Source organism: Puma concolor, chromosome E4 (assembly GCF_028749965.1).
Source record: "Puma concolor isolate L17-30 chromosome E4, mPumCon1.1.hap2, whole genome shotgun sequence".
Classification (NCBI taxonomy): Eukaryota; Metazoa; Chordata; class Mammalia; order Carnivora; family Felidae; genus Puma; species Puma concolor.
Genome location: NC_141683.1, coordinates 68,366,457 through 68,386,193, shown reverse-complemented (window position 1 = coordinate 68,386,193; position 19,737 = coordinate 68,366,457). Strand labels below are relative to the sequence as shown.

The window sequence follows — 19,737 nt, the reverse complement described above, 5'->3', positions numbered from 1 at the left end:
CCCTCCCGGGCTCCTGGCCCAGGCCCAGGCCCCACTTCTCCACCCTTGAGCGGATGACACAGAGCTGGGCTTAGGGGAGAAGCGAGGGCCGGGGGCGCCCAGCCGGCTCAGTCCGTAGAGCGTGTGAGTGTTGATCTCGGAGCTGTGAGTTTGAGCCCCAAGTTGGGTGTGGAGGTTACTTACAAATAAAATCTTAAAAATAAATGAACAAGGGAGATCTAAGCGTGAGCGGGTTGCCACCGCCGAGGGAGGAGCCCAGAAGATACCCACCCGGGGCTGGGTGTGCAGAAGGAGAAGGTGCGTCTTGGTTCGGGGGTGCCCCCCTGGATCTCATGCTCAAAACCCACCTCTGCAAGGGCCCTAGAGCCCATCACTAGTGATTGGAGGGAACGCAGCGATGTGCACAGAGAACTGGTGTGGAGAGAAGAGCGGGGTCATGCACTGGCCGGGCCAAGACGTCCCCTGCCCAGGCCTGGTCCGGGGACACAGGAGGCCGGGCCAATCTATCTGCAAGGCTCCTCGTGGCTCCAGCGGGTGGTGACTGTGTGGTTAAGTCCAAACTGATCTTCAGGGAAGGAAATTCGTAGGCGGGGTGCGGTCGGTTCAGAAGGGGCCAGGGTGGCCTTGAAGCCCGTGCCAGGCCCGCTGAGGGCAGCTTCAAGGACAGTGAGGGCTCTGGCCCCAGGGTGCGGGGCAAACCCTGGGACAGAGGGCAGGGACTTCAGATTGACGCAGAAGGGTCACTGCCCAGCCCGGCGGGCCTCCTGGGGACAGCGGGGGACTGCCGGTGGGTGTTCTTGGCCTGGGCCTGGCCCTTTAGGAGCAGACGCTCCCGGGTGCCATGGGGACAAGGTGGGGTGCAGAAGGCCTCTCCCCGCACAGATCCCCCAGAGCACCCAGCCACCCGCTGCCCTGAGGAGGGAGGAGTGGTTGGTGCTCCAGGAAATCCTCCCTGGCGCCCGGGAGAGGACCTCGCGATCCCATCCCTGCTTACATAACGTAACACAGCTGAGCCAGCCAAGTTCAAACTGGTGTTTTTGCTTTCGCTGAGGTGTGTTTACTTTGCCAAGGGAGGTCCTAGTTCATCGTTCCTTGACTCCTGAAGGCCTGGCCGAGGCCCCTCCCCCCCAGCGCGGCTCACAGACCTGAAGTGGCCCCCCCATCGTCCGTGTCCGGCGGCTGGGGACACGGTCCCGCTGCAGCTAAGTCTCCCCCTCTGAGGCCTCATTGGAGGTGCTTGCATTTCGGGAACAAAAGGGCTCTTCTGTCTGAGGAGCTCAGAGATGTTCCAGAAGATTCCATAGGAGGAACAGGAGGTCAGGTCAGGAACAGGGGTTTCTGCTGCCTTTGGGGAGGCCGGGTAAACTGTGTTCAGGGGTCTTCTTGGGGCTTCTGAGCCGGTGGGCTCAAGAGAACAGCTTCGCCCGAGCTTCGTTTTTGTGAGTCTCTTTAAAACAGAAGGAACCAGCCCTCACTTGTCGGGGTTAGTGGGTGTTCGAAGAGCCTTCCCTCCCAGGGCTTCTCCCCGCCTCCTCACAGAAGGCCGTGGTGCCCAGATGGACCGTCCCCACCAGGGGCCCACGGGCGGCCTTCAGCCGGCTGTGTCCTGCCCCCGGAGCCCAGGAGGGCGCAGGAAACCGGGGGACTTGGCTTTTCCCTGGGGGACGGGCGCCCTTGGCCTCACTGAGTGGTGATCCTCCCATGTGTTCCCCTTCTTCTTGGGACTGGACAGACGGAGCCTTCTGGAAAGTAAGAGAAGTGCTTTGGTTCCGGGGCCAGGATCCGTCCGGCCGGTGTCCAGCACAGCTCGGGGAAGTCTGAGTCTCTTACCAGGTTTTTGGGGAGTCGGGGGGGCAAACAGATGTACTTCCCGGCTTTCCAGGTTTTTTTTGCCCGTGGGAGGACCTGCTTGCTAGGCCGCATTGTCCCCGCAGGAGCTGACGGGCCCCGCCACCAGGTGCGGGAGGGTGACCTCGTCCCCCTCACCCGGCTCCGGTCCCCGCCCTCCCACGGAGGCAGGGCTGTTCTGTCCACCAGGACCTTCGATGGAGTTCCAGAAGCCGTTTGTGGCTTCTGCGACTTTTATTCCTTTTTGCTGCCCAGACTTTGCCGCAAGCAAACGAACCCCAGGCCCAGAACATTCCCGGACACCGGACCCCGGCCCCGAGGGGCCGCCCTACAGGAAGCACAGAGGCCCTTTCGCTGCCGTCCAGACGGGAAGGCGGCTTAGGTTCCTCAGCCAGGGCCCAGCCAGGGGCGCTCTCCGGTTACACAGCCCTGAGGAGGCGTCCTGAGCCCGGAGCACATTGGTCGAGGGCTGCCTGAGCTGGGGGGCGAGGGCGGCAGAGCGAGGTCAGCGCTGGGAAGGAGATCCGGGGTGCTCAGCCGGGCGCCACCTGGCCCGTTACCTTTATCCTCGGGAATCGGAGTCTTTTCTCTGCTCAGAGATGCCAAGTGCTGAAACCCCACAGAGCACAGCGCTTTCCTCGAGGCGGCGAGCTGTGGTCCGCTCGGGCTCCTTCTCTCGTCACTTAAAACCGATGGAAAACTGAGCCAGGAGACAGAACAGGGTCTCAAGTGACTCTCCCTGGGCGCGAGCCCCCAAGCCCCTCCTCGCATCGTTCAGCTTCGGGCCTGCGTGGAAGGCTGTGTAGACGAGCCTGGGGAGGGCTCGACTCCGGCCGGCCGAGTCCCCCCAGAGGTGCCGGGGGCCTCTAGCCCAGCCGGGTGGCCTCCCTCCTCCCACCGAGGCCCCTGCGGCAGGTGCTGGGCGCCCCTCGCTTTCTGCCTTCCGCCACCCTGGGCTTTGGGGCGCATGTTCCCCAGGTCCTGCCTGCTCTTTCCTCTACAGAGACCACCAAGCTTCCTGTCGTGGTCCCAGCAGCACATGTCTCCAGGGAAGGTTCCCTCGGCCTCCTCCGCCCCCTCTCGCCCACCTGTCGCGTTCTCGGGATTGAAGTGCAAAAGTGAATGCCCAGGGCGCCCGGGGGGCTCAGTCGGTTGGGCGTCCGACTTCGGCTCAGGTCATGATCTCATGGCTCGTGGGTTCAAGCCCCGCGTCAGGCTCCGTGCTGACAGCTGGGAGCCCGGAGCCTGCTTCGGATGCTGTCTCCTTCTCCCTCTGTCCCTCCCCTGCTGGCACTCTCTCTCTCAAAAATAAATATTAAAAAAAAAAACCATTTTTAGCGAGTGCCCGTGTGGGGACACCACCCCTTGACCGAGGTAACTCATTGAATCCCCAGCTCAGCAAGGCCTGGACAAGTGGGGCCACCAGCCTGAAGTCACGTGGCTGGCGAGTGGCAGGAGCACGATTGGAGGCCAGAGGTTGGTGCCTAAACACCGGCCGGCTGACCCCTGGCTCCCTGGACGCCCCTGTAACACCAGCAACACAAGTCCTGTCTGTCTGTCTGTCCACGCAGGTGCAATTGGAGAGTCGGGTTGGGGGGCGAGGGGTCCACCCCGGAGAGTCCCCTCCAAGGCAGCTGGATGTCCCTTCACTGCCGCCCAGAGCAGGGCCCCCCCCACCAGGAAGCCTGCACCACCCCCACCCCCCCTGTTTTTACTTCTCTATTATTCTGCTTTGTGGTTGCCTGCAAACTGCATTTTCCCTTCCCTAGGGGCTTGGCTCTGGGCTGTTCTTTCTCCCAGGGCTTGGCTCCCGGCCTGGAGGAGGTAAACAAGGCCCTTGTCACGGGCAGGGGTGCAGGGCCCATCCCGCCTCGCCCATCTTGAGTCCCCATCCTCGTCTGGCCACTGGGGTTCCGGGGAAAAGGCTGTGGGGACACAGGGGGTGCAGTCCGGACGTCCTCTCCCCCTCCTCTCTCTCCTCTTTCCCCCCATCCCTCCCCCTCCCCCCCCCCCAGGCTTTCCCGCTCTGTCTGGGCCAGCTGCCACCAGACCCAACAGCGAGCAGGGATGGCGTCGCAGGGATGGCGTCGGGGAGCCCCTGGGAGCCGTGCGTTGGCGGCAGGAGGGCGGGAGGCTCCCTGCTCCGCCGCCTTGGCAGGCCCGCCCTGGCTCCGAAGGGAAACCAGCTGCTTTTCCCTTTCCGCTGGATGTTCCTTTGCCTTCCTCCAGGGAGGTGTGGGGAGGGCGGCGCGGGGCCCGGGGAGGCACGCACACCCCTGCGCCCCACTTCCTGTCTGGCTCGCCTCCCCCGTTCTCGCTCTGCCCCGCGGTGTGCCGTCCAGACAGACCTCCCCCAGAAGGAGCCGAGGCCCTCGCTCTCATGTCAGTCTGAGTCACTGGCAGAAAACCCTCAGGAAGCAGGGCAGAGGGCGGAGGCCTCCTGTGCACAGAGCTGGGCCCTCCCGGCCTCTTTTCTCGAAGAAGAGCCCGGGATGCCCGGCCCCCACCCCGGCCCGTACAGGTGCGCTCAGAGCTGGGCTTAGCTGCTCTGAGGGTTCTCGCACCTGCCTGGGTGTGAGGCCGGGGGAGGGGGGGGGTCTCTGAGGACAGGCTGGCAGGACTCCCCACTAGTGTTCAGCAAGGTCCAGAGTCTGAGCCTCGTCTTCTGGATCCCAAATCCTGATATCTGCAGGCCACCGGGCACCCTGGCTCTCCAGTCTTCCTTCTGGGGGAATTTGCCAGAACACCACCTCCCACCTACTCAGCCTTCTCCCTGCATCCCACGGCCCGTGTCTCAGAATAGTCTAAGAAGCAGATGATATATATAACTCCTCAAGGAGAATTCAGCCATCTTTCTGGGCACGAGCTCTGGAAATTTTCAACATTGTCAGTGAAAAATTTTTTATTTTGATTTATTTTTTGATGTTTATTTATTTTGAGAGAGAGCGCGGGCAGGTGCGGATGTGTGGCCAGGGGAGAGGCAGAGAGAGAGGGAGACAGAGAATCCCAAGCGGCCCCCGCGCCGTCAGCACAGAGGACGCGGGGATCGAACTCACGAACCGCAAGATCGTGACCTGAGCTGAGATGAAGAGTTGAGACGCTCAAGCCACTGAGCCACCCCAGGCGCCCCTCGAAGAATTTTTAAATTCATTCATTCAGCAGAGATTTTCTGAGCATCCAATACGTGCCAGGTGCCGGGGACCAGCGGGGAGCCAGAGAAGACATGGCCTCTACCCTTGGGGAGCTTACTTCCGGGGTGCGGTGGGAGGGTGGGGGCGACATTGCCGCAGGACCTTGAACAGATGTGACCGTGACTCGAGCTAGGGGTGGGAGGCGCACAGAGCTGAACTAGGTCACGGGAGGCTGCCGGGAGGAGGGACGCTGGATTTGAAATCTGAAGGATGAGCAGGGATTCAGGAGCTGAGGGGAGAGGGTGCTCCCCCACCGCAGGAGGGCGAGGAGGGGAGGGGCGGGCGGGTCAGAGAGCACAGGCCCCGAAGGGTTAGCCAGCATCTCGCTGTTGCAAGGACAGCAGGAAGCTGTCCCGGGATTTACACCAGGGATGTGCAAGGTCAGGTTTGTATCTGCAGAAAGTCACTCTGGCCGCAGGGCACGCTGGGGGCGGGGACAGGGAGGCAGAGCACGTGTGAGGGGACCGGACAGGGCCTTTGCTCTGCTCCAGGGGAGGCGGCCGTGCAGGTGGATTGAGATCGACCTTGCAACTTGCCGATTGATTGGATCCACGGGGGTGGGACGAAGGAGGGGGTTTCAGAGACGTCGCCTGGGCTCTTGGCTTGCCATTCAGGGGGTGGGTAGTGCCCGCGACAGCGAGGGAACCCCGAAGGAGACAAATTCAGGGGCACAAGGTCACGGGGCGACCGCAGACGCGCGAGGAGGGGATGTTGAGATGCTCACGAGCAGGGGAGGCGGCAGGGGGCTGCTGGGATCTTGGTGGGAAACACGCACCTGTCTGTCTGTGCAGGGGTGACGGCGGGAGCCACGTTCGCGGAAAGGGTGGCCCCCTTCAGACACAGGTTCTCTGGCGCCCCAGCCAGCTTCGTTGTTGACCCACTGGTTTCCGGAGGCCTGTGGGTTTCCAGATCGTCCTTTTTACCCCCCCCCCCCCCCCCGACGGGTCCTTGGCCGCTAGAAAGTCACCCAGCAGGATCCCAGCCACAGCTGCTCAATTGGTCTTGTGTGGAGAGGGCGTCTGACGCACTGTGGAAGTGGGGCCGCAGGAAGGCCGTCACCCTTCTGGTCTTTCCCCTTTAAAAAAATAAAATTAAAAAAAAAACAACCGAGGGGCGCCTGGGTGGCACAGTCGGTTAAGCGTCCGACTTCAGCCAGGTCACGATCTCGCGGTCCGGGAGTTCGAGCCCCGCGTCAGGCTCTGGGCTGATGGCTCGGAGCCTGGAGCCTGTTTCCGATTCTGTGTCTCCCTCTCTCTCTGCCCCTCCCCCGTTCATGTTCTGTCTCTCTCTGTCCCAAAATAAATAAACGTTGAAAAAAAAAAACAAAAACAAAAACAACCGTAAAATAATCACTCTGCCAAAGGGGCACAGATTCGTTCTGTGACTCAGTCACAGTGCATTTCGCATTTCATCCCCAACTGGTGGACCCTCGGGTTGTGGCCAGGTTGTGGCCAGTCTTACCCTTCTACCGAGAGAACAGGGAGGCCGCATTGTATGTAAACAGAGGTCAATGATCCGCAGAGAGAGGCCCCCCTCCCTGCCCCCAGAAGCAGCCTGAGGGGCGCCTGGGGGGCTCAGTGGGTGGAGCGTGCAACTCTGGATCCCAGGGTTGTGAGGTCGAGCCCCACGTTGGTTACTTAAAAATAAAATCTGTAAGAACCGAAAGGACAACTTTGAAGGCCGAGCATTTGTTGTTGAGAGTTTGTCCACGGGGAACTGGATATATTATTTCCCCCCCTGACTTTGTTCAGTTAGTGAGGATGATGTTAAGGTTTATATAATAGAAAACTCAAAGCAGCAGTGGCTTAAACAATGTAGAAATGTGTTTCCCTGTCACACAGAGGAAGTTTAGGAGTAAGTAGTCCCGCGGTTAGCACGAACCCATTTTCTGTCATTGTCCTGGTGCTGACCTCTTTCCTCAAAACCTCATGGCCCAAAATGGCTACCAGAGTCCAGGCATCACATCTATGCCCCCGGAAGCGTGAAGGGGGAAGGGCAAAAGGTGCGTGCTTCCCAGCCGAGTCCAGGCTCTTTCCAGTCTTCCACACACGGGCAGGACCCATGCACCGTTGTGCACGTTGTGCACTGCACAAATCTTAGAGGATGCCACGCACGTCATCCTCTAGATGTATGTAGATCTACGTACAAGTGCTTTCTGGCAGATGGCAATGAGGCATCCTATGACAAAAGCAGCAGATTAGGTTAATTTTCTGGCAGCGTTTTGAAGAATGGGGTCTTTTCCTAATTCACACGGAGGTACTGTCTGGGCCACAAGCGGGGAGGAGGGGGTGCTCCGCCCCAAATACACCTACAGCTCTTTGTCAGCACCTAATCGCTGCTTTAAATCCTCAGCTCGCTGCTAAGCTGCAGGGAGCACCAGGAAATGCAGTGTTTAGCTGGGCTTTGCCAACAACAACGATTCCCTCGATTCGATTCCATCGCGAGGAAGGAAGGGGCGAATTTAGCCGCCAGACTCAGCCACCCCGTGTCTCAACCCGCGGGCGCGTTTGCGGAGCGGCCGGGGTTAGGGTGCCGAGTTTTGAGGAACTTGCCCAGGCCCCCGTTTTCTCACACAACCATGCCGTGCTCCCCTCCCCAAGTGCCCGTCCTCGCCTCTCTCCGGAGTCTTGGCTTGTAATTTACAGGAGGGCCATCCGAATGGCAAACCCGATTTCTGAGTTAAAACTCCGGGCTTCATCATGGAAAAGGAACCGCATACACAGGAGGCGAGGTAGAGACCCGTCTCGGCCGGTGCAGGTAGAAATGGAGAGAGTGCACCCCGGAGGTCCCAAGTGTCCACACCTGCGCCGAACCCGGATGTAGATCCTAGAGGCTCCTTGCTTACACGGCGCACTGTCTCTCGGCCTCGTAAATTCCTGTTTATCCTTCAAACCTCTGCTCCGCTCCCCCCTCGTCCGTGCAGCCTTTGTGGCCGACTTAACCACTGCTGCGTTTGCACGCTTCTCCTCGTCTGTGTAGACGGCTGTCATCACTTGTTCATCTGTCTGCCTGTCCTACCAGAGCATGAGCTCCGGCGGCACAGGGCTGTGACCCACCTCCTGTGCCTGCAAAGTGCCGGGCTCACGGTCACAGCCACGCGGTGACCGCCGAACCCGCCTGTGGTCCCACGAGCCAGCTTGCGTTTCCCCTCCCGGGGCCCTGATTCGAATCTCTTACCTGAAAAGAACGAGTGACTTCTGGTGCCTTCCAGACCGCATTCAACTTACAAGAGTTGACTTCGGCTTTTAGGACCAAGCCTCAAATGAGTTGTAGGTACGGTTTTGAAGCTTGTATTTTTGCCCCGAGCCTAACAGAAACACCGCCTTCGGTGAAACTCCGAGGCCGACGTTCCGTTTACCGGCTACGGGAAGCACCTGCCTGGCTTGACCTCCTGCGTTTAGAGCCGTTAACCTTGCAGGAGTCAGGCTCCGAATCCTCAGATCTCGCCGGGTAGAGTCAGAACCCGGGCGGGGGGCCGCAGTCGAGGGCCGGCGTGCAGGCTCGGGAGGCCCGTGACCATGGCCACCCCAGGCTCCCCACGGGGTGTCCCCGCGGCGGTGACCCCGTGCACCCCTGAGTTGTGTCCCGCACCTGCCCGAGCCTGGCTCCTCGGGTGTCTCTGGCCCAGGCGACACACAGGCCTGTGCCCCCTGCACACTGTCATCGCGGTGAGTGCCGGGCCCGGGCCCCACCACCAGAGGAAACTCCACACTGCCGTCCCGTGGCCCTGACAGCGGTCTTCCTTTAGGAACGGTCTGCGGGACATGCAGTTTTGTGTCTGGCCCGTTCGGTGCGGACCGTTGGGGACCCCCCCTGCGTGGACGGATGGCGTCGGGGACGTTTCTAGGTGTGGGGCTCCCCACCTACAGCTGCTCGGTGTGGCGCACCCACGGGCACCTTCGGGCTGGGTCTGCGCCTCGGGGCGAATCGCGGAGTCCTCGCGTTTGTGAATGTCCAGTTCTAGTAGATTCCGCCAGTGCTCCGGAGAGGTGGTGGAAAAGTCTGCTGCTAGATGTTGACTTCTCCTAGCTTCTCTCTAGGAGTGACCGCCACTATGGTTCCGACGGTGCCCTCCACGTGCCCTCGCCTCCTTAAAGGGAAAGGTCTCACTTGAGTCTCCTGGTGGCAGGGCTGAGGCCTCCCCAGCCTCCCCGCCTCCCTGCGTCAAGCTGGGGTGATGGCCGCACTGTCTGTCATACACAAAAAATCACCAGATCGAACACTCTAAGTGGGCGAATTATATGGCCCGCGAATTATGCCTCGATAGAGCTGTTTTAAAAAAAAAGCTGAGGATTCCTGGGGGGCTCAGTGGGTTAAGGGTCCGCTCAGGGCATGATCTCAGGGGCGTGGAGCCTGCTTTAAAAAAATACAGCTGAACCGCGTGGCCATGTTCGGGCCCCCAACACTCGCCGGGCCCAAACCGGGTGTGCCCGGCCCCTGATGGGCACCCTGGGGACAGGCCCCTCCCAGAGACAGCCAGGGGTGGAGCCTCGGGAGCCCAGCATTCCTGGGGGTGGGGACACACACACACACACACACACACACACACACACACACACACGAGGGTGGAGAGAAGCTTCCAGAAGCATGGAGCAGAAGGCCCCTTAGAAAAACAAGAGGCCTCAGAAGTGCAGCCCCCGCATCCAGGGCCGTGAGAGGCCATCCTGTGTTGGTGTTTTCCCAATTCGGTGGATGAATTTCACAGCTCTTGTCTTTTTCCTGCTGATTTCTGTTTTTTCCACGTGCTCAGACTCTTCTTTCACAAGTTCCTGCGGTCGGGGGCTGGGTGGGAGGGAGGGTGGGGGTCGGGGTCTCGGCCGGGGAGGGGGGGGTCTCTGCACTGACGGGCCCTCCTCGCTCCTGCAGGAATCATGTGGCTGGAAATTCTCCTCGCCTCAGTGCTGGCCTTTGTCGTCTACTGGTTTGTTTCCCGGGACAAGGAGGAAACGCTGCCACTTGAAGATGGGTGGTGGGGCCCCGGGGCGAGGCCCACGGCCCCAGAGGACGAGAGCATCCGCCCTTTCAAGGTAGAGACGTCAGAGGAGGAGATCAAGGTGAGGCCCCTTCCCCAGGCGGGGCTGAGCCGAGGGGAGGGCGGGGACGCCTGGCTGTGTTCCCTGGGAGGCTGGGAGTGGGGCGCCCTCTGCTGTTCTCACACCGGCCAGGGGCAGATCCTACAGAGACGTGCCCAGCCCGCCCCGTGCCCACCCCGTCCCCCTCTGCCACCCACCCCTGCCCAGAGCCCAGCAGCACCAGGTGGGCAGGGGGTGTCAGCTGGCCCTGGGCGCGGGCATCACGGGTCACAGACAGCAGCTGCTCTCCCCTCCTCCGCGCCCTCCTGCCACCCTGGGGGTGAGTTTAGCCAGAGAAAGCGAGCAGGTTGTCATCAGGGCCTAGGCGGGGGTCCTGAGTGAGACGCAGGGCCGTGGTGACATCAGATGCTGGGGTCCAGAGAGGCCGCCGCAGGGCCGGCATTGGTGACGCGCCTGCTCTGTGACAGCTGTTCGAGGCCCCATTCAGTCCCCGTAGGAGGCAGGACCGTCGTTCCCTCTGCAGGTGCCGGAATTGAAGCTTTTTACCCAAGGTGACCGAGGGATGAGCAGGATTTGAGCCCAGGTCCGTCAGCTCCAGAGCCCAGCCCCCACCCCGCACGCTGGAGTCAGCTGGGACGTGACCAGGGGGGTGTGCTGCCGTGGGAGCTGGGCCAGGAGGGTGACCCGGACGTCCCCTCCCGTTCTGAGCTCGTCGGAGCACGTGTGTGTGCAGGCGCGGGCTGGGTGCTCGGAGAAGAGAGGGGCCCTCCCTCCAATAGCTCCTAGTCCCGTGGCTGAGAAAGGAAGGTGCACAGAGAAAAGGTAGCTGAGAGATGAACAGGGGGTACGTGCTTTCACAAGTGCCCGAGTCGTGAGATTTCCGAGGAGGAAAAGAGTACAGAGCAGAAACTGGGCTGCGCCCAAGAGAAACCAGGCTGAGGATAACGCCTTTCGTGGGTTCCGAGACTTGGAGTCTAAAACGTCCGGAATCTGGGAGCCCGGGGCGCTATGGAGGACACCGAGGGGGCCCGGGCTGGTCCCCTGGCCTCGCCTGCTAGGCTCACACCTTACTTCTCTCCCGGTCTGTCATTTTATCCCAGCCGAGTTACGGCGTATCGTTCAGTGCTGTGTACCCGCGTCCGCAAACCACAGCCCTGGGACAGATCTGTCTGCCCCCCGGGTTATACAGCCCCCGTGTTAAGAATAGCCTTTACGTCTTTAAAATGGCTGAGGACATGACAAGAATAATGTCTCGTGACCCGTGAGAATCACCTGGCCTTCAGACGTCAGTGTCTGCGAATAAAGTTTTACGGGAACACAGCCGTGTGCATTGGTCCGCGCCGTGTCTGTGGCTGCGTCCGCACTGCGAGGACAGAGTGGGCCAGCTGCAGCTGGAAAGGGCCTAGAACGTTCATAGTGCCTGGTCTCTTACAAAAAAGTGTGCCGGTCCCCGCCAGAGGTCAGCCTAGGTCCATTAAAGATGCATGTAGCGGTGATGCATTTAAAAACAGAGAGGAGATTGGGGCACCTGGGTGGCTCAGTCGGTTGAGCGGCCGACTTCAGCTCAGGTCATAAGCTCGCGGTCCGTGAGTTTGAGCCCCGCGTCGGGCTCTGTGCTGACAGCTCAGAGCCTGGAGCCTGTTTCAGATTCTGTGTCTCCCTCTCTCTGACCCTCCCCCGTTCATGCTCTCTCTCTCTCTGTCTCAAAAATGAATAAATGTTAAAAAAAAAAAAAATTTTATAAAAAAATAAAATAAAAAAAAAACCCAAAGAGGAGATATACGGGTGACGTCGAGGGTGAAGGACACAGCTTTGGGAACAGCTGCGGTCATGGGAAACGAGGTGCCTTCTGGGGAAAGCGGACGACCCCGAGGGCACCTGTGCGGACCCGGGGGACCTCACCCTCCCCGAGGGACTTGGCTTCGCCTCCCCTGTCACAGTATCTGGCCGCTGCGGGTGTGCTCGCCTTCTGGAAACAAACCTTCTGTGCTCTGCCCCACCCACCCCTCTCTCCCTGGGGTCCTGCATTTTGCTCCAGGACTTACACCGCAGGATCGACGGGACCCGTTTAACCCCACCTTTGGAGGACAGCCGCTTCCATTATGGCTTCAACTCCAACTACCTGAAGAAGATCCTCTCCTACTGGCGGAATGAATTTGACTGGAGGAAGCAGGTGGAGATGCTCAACAGGTACCCTCACTTCAAGACCAGGATCGAAGGTACGTTCCCCAGACGCCGGCGGGAGAGGGGTGTGTGTCTCAGGAGCGGCCTTGTAGCTGCCGGAGGGGACCCGGACCCAACTTAGGATCCAGTTACTGGTCCTTGGGGTGTATTTACAGGCTGACCTCACTGGGGCAAAAAGAATGCAGAGTCCCCACAAATCCAGCGGGCTTTAGAGCGAGACAGGAAGACACGTCAGTAATTTGAAAGCCAGAGATACGCAGAATCTGGTCCGCCGCTCCGTGAGGGTTTGGAGTCCCTGACGCCGTGACAGCCCGGCGGTCAAGGTCCTGAGAACGATTGCCCTCCCTGTCTGCGGCTCGAGACCTGGCGTCCTGCCGCTGTGGGACGCCGCTGTCCCTCGGCATCACCTGGGAGGTCCCTTCCCGCCCAAAACTGTCTTGGCAAGGTGACCTCAAGATCATTTGGGGTGAGGGAATAGTTTCCTGGGTGGAAAAGCATTTTCCCCCAGTTCTGCTGAGAAGTAACTGACGCCCGTCAGCGGGTAAGCGTGAGGCGTGGGGCGTGATGGCTTGATTGACATCTGCTGTGAAGTGATCGCCTGGGTGGGGGGGAGAGGGAGTGGGGGGGGCTCAGCTCACATCCAGCTTCTCCTGCAGAGACGATACAAGGAGAGAACAAATTCCTCTCCCCGTGCTGAGCTCTCAGGACTTACTCTGAACCTCCCTACGTACCCACAGCGGTGCCAGCTCCCGTCACCAGGCTGGACGGACGCCCCCCCAGGGCTCACCTCGACGTGGGGTGTGCACCTTCTGACCCCTCCCTCCGGCTCCCCCGCCCCCACCCCTCCTCTGGTCTCTTTTTTCTACGATTTCGGCTTTCGTTTCGTTTTAGATCCCACATAGAAATGAGATCACGCGGTATTTGTCTTTTTTCTGTCTCTGGCATATTTCACTTAGCTCAGTGCCTTCAAGGTCCACTCATGTTGTCATAAATGGCAAGGCCTCCTTGGGGCGCCTGGGTGGCTCAGTCGGTTGGGGGTCCGACTTCGGCTCAGGTGACGATCTCACAGTCCATGGGTTTGAGCCCCGCGTCGGGCTCTGTGCCGACAGCTTGGAGCCTGGAGCCTGTTTCGGATTCTGTGTCTCCCTCTTTCTCTGACCCTCCCCTGTTCATGCTCTGTCTCTGTCTCAAAAATAAATAAATGTTAAAAAAAATTAAAAATAAATAAAAATAAATAAATGGTAAGGCTTCCTCATTTTTTTTTAAACTTTATTTATTTTATTTGCTTGAGAGGGAGAGAGAAAATCCCAAGCAGGCTCCATGCTGTCAGCACAGAGCCTGACTCAGGGCTCGAACTCATGAAACTCAAGGTCAGGACCTGAACCTGAAATCAAGAGTCAGACACTAACTCGCTGAGCCACCCAGGCGCCCCCAAGGCTTCTTCGTTTTTAAAGGCTGAATAGTATTCCATTTATATTTATAGAGAAAGACCACATCTTCATTATCTGTTCATCTACTGATGGATACTTAGGTGGCTTCCTTGTCTCAACTACTGTAAATGACGCTACAGTGAACGGGGGTGCATTATCATCATCATCATCATTATTTTTAGAGAGAGAGGGAACCTGTGAGTGAGGGAGAGGGGCACTTTAAAAAAAAGCTTATTTATTTATTTTGAGAGAGAGCAGGGGTGCCCCTTTTTTGATCATGGCCGTTAGACAGGTGTGAAGTGGTAGCTCATTGTGGTTTTAATTTGCATTTCCCTGATGATGAGTGATGGTGAGCATCTTTTCATGTGTCTGTTAGTTGTTGTCTGTCTTCTTTGGAGAAATGTCTATTCAGGTCCTTTGCCCATTGTTTTAATTATTTGTTTTTCTACTATTGAGTCATTAGGAGTTCTTTATGTATATTAGATACTAATCCCTTATCAAATGTATGGTCTGCAATTAGTTTCTCCCGTTCCCCAGATGGTCTTTTCGCTTTGTTGATGGTTTTCTTTGCTGTGCAGAAGCCTTTTAATTGGATGTAGCCTCCAAGAAACTGTCATCAAGACCCACGTCAGAGAGCTCTGTGTCTGTTTCCTTCTGGAAGTTTCATGGTTTCAGGTCTTACATTTAAGTCTTTGATCCATTTTCAATTTCATCTTTGTGAGTGGTGTGAGGTAGGGGTCCAGTCTCATTATTTTCCATGTGACCATCCAGTTATCTCAGCGCCATTTACTGAAGAGACCATCTCCTCTCCATCGAGTGTTCTTGGCTCCCTTGTTAAAGCTTAGTTGACTGCATATGCCCAGGTTTATTGTGATTCTGTTCCGTTCATCTGTTGGAAACACTTATTTTTTTTTTTTTTTTAATTTTTTTTTTTTTTATTTATATATGAAATTTATTGTCAAATTGGTTTCCATACAACACCCAGTGCTCATCCCAAAAGGTGCCCTCCTCAGTACCCATCACCCACCCTCTCCTCCCTCCCACCCCCCATCAACCCTTAGTTTGTTCTCAGTTCTCAACAGTCTCTTATGCTTTGGCTCTCTCCCACTCTAACCTCTTTTTTTTTTTTTTTTTTTTTGTTCCCCTCCCCCATGGGTTTCTCTTAAGTTTCTCAGGATCCACATAAGAGTGAAACCATATGGTATCTGTCTTTCTCTGTATGGCTTATTTCACTTAGCATCACACTCTCCAGTTCCATCCACGTTGCTACAAAAGGCCATATTTCATTTTTTCTCATTGCCACGTAGTACTCCATTGTGTATATAAACCACAATTTCTTTATCCATTCATCAGTTGATGGACATTTAGGCTCTTTCCATAATTTGGCTATTGTTGAGAGTGCTGCTATGAACATTGGGGTACAAGTGCCCCTATGCATCAGTACTCCTGTGTCCCTTGGATAAATTCCTAGCAGTGCTATTGCTGGGTCATAGGGTAGGTCTATTTTTAATTTTCTGAGGAACCTCCACACTGCTTTCCAGAGCGGCTGCACCAATTTGCATTCCCACCAACAGTGCAAGAGGGTTCCCGTTTCTCCACATCCTCTCCAGCATCTATAGTCTCCTGATTTGTTCATTTTGGCCACTCTGACTGGCGTGAGGTGATATCTGAGTGTGGTTTTGATTTGTATTTCCCTGATAAGGAGCGACGCTGAACATCTTTTCATGTGCCTGTTGGCCATCCGGATGTCTTCTTTAGAGAAGTGTCTATTCATGTTTTCTGCCCATTTCTTCACTGGGTTATTTGCTTTTCGGGTGTGGAGTTTGGTGAGCTCTTTATAGATTTTGGAGACTAGCCCTTTGTCCGATATGTCATTTGCAAATATCTTTTCCCATTCCGTTGGTTGCCTTTTAGTTTTGTTGGTTGTTTCCTTTGCTGTGCAGAAGCTGGAAACACTTATTTTAACCTCAGAACGATTGATTGATTAATTGATTGATTGATTTAGAATGCTTATTTACTTATGTTGACAGAAGGAGAGAGCAAGCAGGGGAGGGGCAGAGAGAGAGGAAGAGAGAGAATCCCAAGCAGGCTCCACACTCAGTGGGGAGCCTGACATGGAGCTCTAACCCATGAACCGTGAGATCACGACCTGAGCCAAAATCAAGAGTCAGACACTCAGCTGACTGAGCCCCCCAGGCGCTCCTTGGAACAATTTCAAATTTACAGAAAAATCGTGAGGACGGTATGGGAAGTTCCCCTGTACTCACTTCCAGTTTCCCCTTACTGTTAACCTTAGTCTGGTACGTTTGTTACAAGGAATGAACCAGTACTGATATGTTAATACCTCCACTAAAGTCCATACTTTATTCAGATTCCCTTAGTGTTAAAAACATCTTTACTTTTTAAAAAAATTTTTATGTTAATTTATTTGGGGGGGGGGGGCAGAGAGAGAGGGAGACACAGAATCCGAAGCAGGCTCCAGGCTCCGGGCTGTCAGCACAGAACCCGGCGCAGGGCTCGAACTCACGGACCGCGAGATCGTGACCTGAGCCGAAGTCGGATGCTCAACCGACTGAGCCACCCAGGTGCCTCAAAAACATCTTTATTTTTTAAATTCTCTGGTTGTGGGGCACCTGGGTGGCTCAGTCGGTTGGGCGTCCAGCTTCGGTTCAGGTCATGATCTCACGGTCTGTGGGTTCGAGCCCCGCGCCGGGCTCTGTGCTGACAGCTCGGAGCCTGGAGCCCGCTTGGGATTCTGTGTCTCCCTCTCTCTCTGCCCCTCCCCGCTCATGCTCTGTCCCTCTGTCTCTCAAAAATAAATAAACATTAAAAAATAATAATAATAAAATAAAGACTGAACAATGCAGTGTCCACAGACAATGGGATATGGCTCAGATTTCCTCAGTCTTCACCTAATGTTGTATTTCTGTCCCAGGACCCCGTCCTGGACACCCCATTACGCTTTGTTTCCATGTCTCCCTAGGCTCCTCTGGGCTGTGACAGTGCAGACTTTTTACAAAAGGCTCACAGATCCTAACTTGCCTTGAGCAAAAATAGAACCCTACGTACATTCTATTTTGGAACGTGGTTTTCCACTTGACAACATATCCCGGGGTCCTTCCGCGTTGCTGAATGCACTCCTATTCGGGGGCGCCTGGGTGGCTCAGTCGGTTAAGCGGCCGACTTCGGCTCAGGTCATGATCTCGAGGTCTGTGAGTTCGAGCCCCGCGTCGCGTCGGGCTCTGTGCTGACAGCTCAGAGCCTGGAGCCTGTTTCAGATTCTGTGTCTCCCTCTCTCTCTGACCCTCCCCCGTTCATGCTCTGTCTCTCTCTGTCGCAAAAATAAATAAACGTTAAAAAAAAAAAATTTTTTTTTAAAAGAAAAAGAAAATGAATGCACTCCTATTCATAGGAGACCTTACCTCCTTTGGAACACACTGCACGGCGTGCAGTTATTTCGAATTCAGATTGTCACCTTTTCATCTGAGTGTAAAGTTAGGGAACACCCACTCATTCGCGCCCGTGCTGGCGTGCGCACGGCGGTCCTTGGAAGCTGTCCTCCGGGAGGGGACTGGTGGCTGGGGGAAGGGCCGAGGCCAAGGCTGACTGTTCACTGTTCCCTTGTATCCTTTTTGAATTTTAAATATTTGAGTTTTATTTTATTGCTTTTTATGTTTATTTTAGTTTTGAGAGAGACAGAGCACGAGCAGGGGAGGGACAAAGAGAGAGGGAGACCCAGAATCTGAAGCAGGCTCCAGGCTCCGAGCTGTCAGCACAGAGCCGGACGTGGGGCTCCAGCCCACAGACCGCAAGATCATGACCTGAGCCGAAGTCGGACGCTTAACTGACTGAGCCGCCCCAGCGCCCCTAAATGTTTGAATTTTAAAAGCAAAGGGGTGCCTGGGCGGCTCAGTGGGTTGAGTGTTCAACTCTAGGTCACGATCTCACGGTTTGTGGGTTCGAGCCCGTAGTCGGGCTCTGTGCTGACGACGCAGAGCCTGCTTGGGATTCTCTCTCTCCCTCTCCCTGTCTCTCCCCTGCTCACACGTGCTATCTCTCAAAAATAAATAAATGAACTTTAAAAAAAAAAAATGAAGACAGACGTTAAAAATCAAAGAGGAGGGGCGCCTGGGTGGCGCAGTCGGTTAAGCGTCCGACTTCAGCCAGGTCACGATCTCGCGGTCCGTGAGTTCGAGCCCCGCGTCAGGCTCTGGGCTGATGGCTCAGAGCCTGGAGCCTGTTTCCGATTCTGTGTCTCCCTCTCTCTCTGCCCCTCCCCTGTTCATGCTCTGTCTCTCTCTGTCCCAAAAATAAATAAACGTTGAAAAAAAAAATTAAAAAAAAAAAAATCAAAGAGGAAGCCCTCCTTGTTTCCCGGCAGGTCTGTGGAGCCCCAGGCACCCCAGACCCAGGCTGCGGGCTCAGAACCCGGGAGCAGAGCTGGGCCCGGGCCTGGCGGGTGACGAGGGGCCTGGAGGGGGGTGTCCTGGTCCAGCGGCCGCCGGGACAGAGGCTGGAAGCGAAGGGACAAGGGCCCTGAACCTCAGCCTCCCTGTGATCAGCAATGCTGTTGTCTCTGGAGGCCCTGCCTCACCCCCCGAGGGAGGCCCAGGCCTCCTTGCAGAACAGGGAAGCCAGCATAGAGGCTGGAGCCCGGGGGTAGGGGCAGAGAGGACCCCAGAAAGTTCGGGGCGTGAGGTTCGAGGACGGCAGGCAATGGAGAGGAGGGAGGCCCTCTGAGACCACCCGGGCCGGGGAGCCAGGGGAAGACTCTCGAAGGCTCTCTGGGCCCGGGCCAGGCCACCAGCGCGGGGACGAGGCTGATGGCACCTGGGTGCAGCCACCGCAGGCCGCTGTCCGGACGACTCAGTGCCGGGAGTCACCCCACCTTGTGGCGCTTACGGTGTTTCTGTGCTGTGACGTCCTGGGGAACCCCGAGGTGGTCCCGGGGTCAGGCGGTTTCCGGGAAGGGAACAGCCCTTTAATAGCTCTCGCCTCTGGGTTTTTGAACATCCAGGCACCCCTTCACTTTTTTTTTTAAGTTCATTTATTCATTTTGAGAAACAGTGTGAGCAGGAGAGAGGCAGAGAGAGGGAGACACATAGAGATGACTTACAAAAATAAAATCTTGGGGCGTCTGGGTGGCTCAGTCGGTTAAGCATCCGACTTCAGCTCAAGTCATGACCTCGCAGTCCGTGAGTTCAAGCCCCGCGTCAGGCTCTGTGCTGACAGCTAGGAGCCTGGAACCGGGTTCGGATTCTGTGTCTCCCTCCCTCCCTGCCCTCCCAGGCTCGCACGCTGTCTCTGCCTCTCAAAAATAAATAAACTTTAAAAAATAAAGACAGACAATATCTCCGATGCCCGCCGGCCTGACTGTGCTCATCTCCCCAGGGCTGGACATCCACTTCGTCCATGTGAAGCCGCCCCAGCTGCCGCCCGGCCGCACCCCCAAGCCCCTGCTCATGGTACACGGCTGGCCCGGCTCCTTCTACGAGTTTTATAAGATCATCCCCCTCCTGACTGACCCCGCGAACCACGGCCTGAGCGAGGAGCACGTGTTCGAAGTCATCTGCCCTTCCATTCCTGGCTACGCCTTCTCGGAGGCAGCCTCCAAAAAGGGTACGGGGGCTGCGGGGGGCGGCGTGGACCAGGCCTGCCCGCCAGGCAGGGAGCCAGCACACCCTCTCGGACTCTGAGGCGGGCAAGGGGCAGTGGTGACCGACGCTGGCCCCGGGGCCCCGACTCCCGTGCCCTCGGGAGCTCCCCGCATCTGGGCCCCGGGCTGTCCCAGGCCAGCGAGGCTGACCGAGCCCCACAGGAGCACACTGGTGGCTGGCCTGAGCCCATCGCGCCCTCGCTGCTTGGCTGTCCCCTCGCTGTCCCTCCCTGCCACGCGGATGCCAGGCTCGCTCCCTGTGGGGCACTGGCCGCGGCCTCGCCACCACCGTTGGGGCCCGGGATGCCTCCTCCCCTCCTGTGAGCTGCTGTCACCCCAGCAGGGGGCGAGAGGGGTGTGAGGAATTTCACAGGAGCCCAAGAGGACCCCACGAG

At 57.2% G+C, this 19,737-nt stretch overlaps 1 protein-coding gene across 1 annotated transcript in view; it reads left to right on the top strand.

Annotated features, from left to right (window-relative positions):
* Positions 1 to 19,737, top strand: part of EPHX1 (epoxide hydrolase 1) — a 138,341-nt gene that overhangs the window by 2,040 nt on the left and 116,564 nt on the right. Inside the window, exons 2-4 of the mRNA XM_086694334.1 lie at positions 9,906 to 10,093; positions 12,111 to 12,291; positions 19,078 to 19,305. Of these exons, the coding sequence (XP_086550460.1) occupies positions 9,911 to 10,093; positions 12,111 to 12,291; positions 19,078 to 19,305 (592 nt within the window). The 5' untranslated portion in view covers positions 9,906 to 9,910. The remainder of the gene's footprint in view (positions 1 to 9,905; positions 10,094 to 12,110; positions 12,292 to 19,077; positions 19,306 to 19,737) is intronic.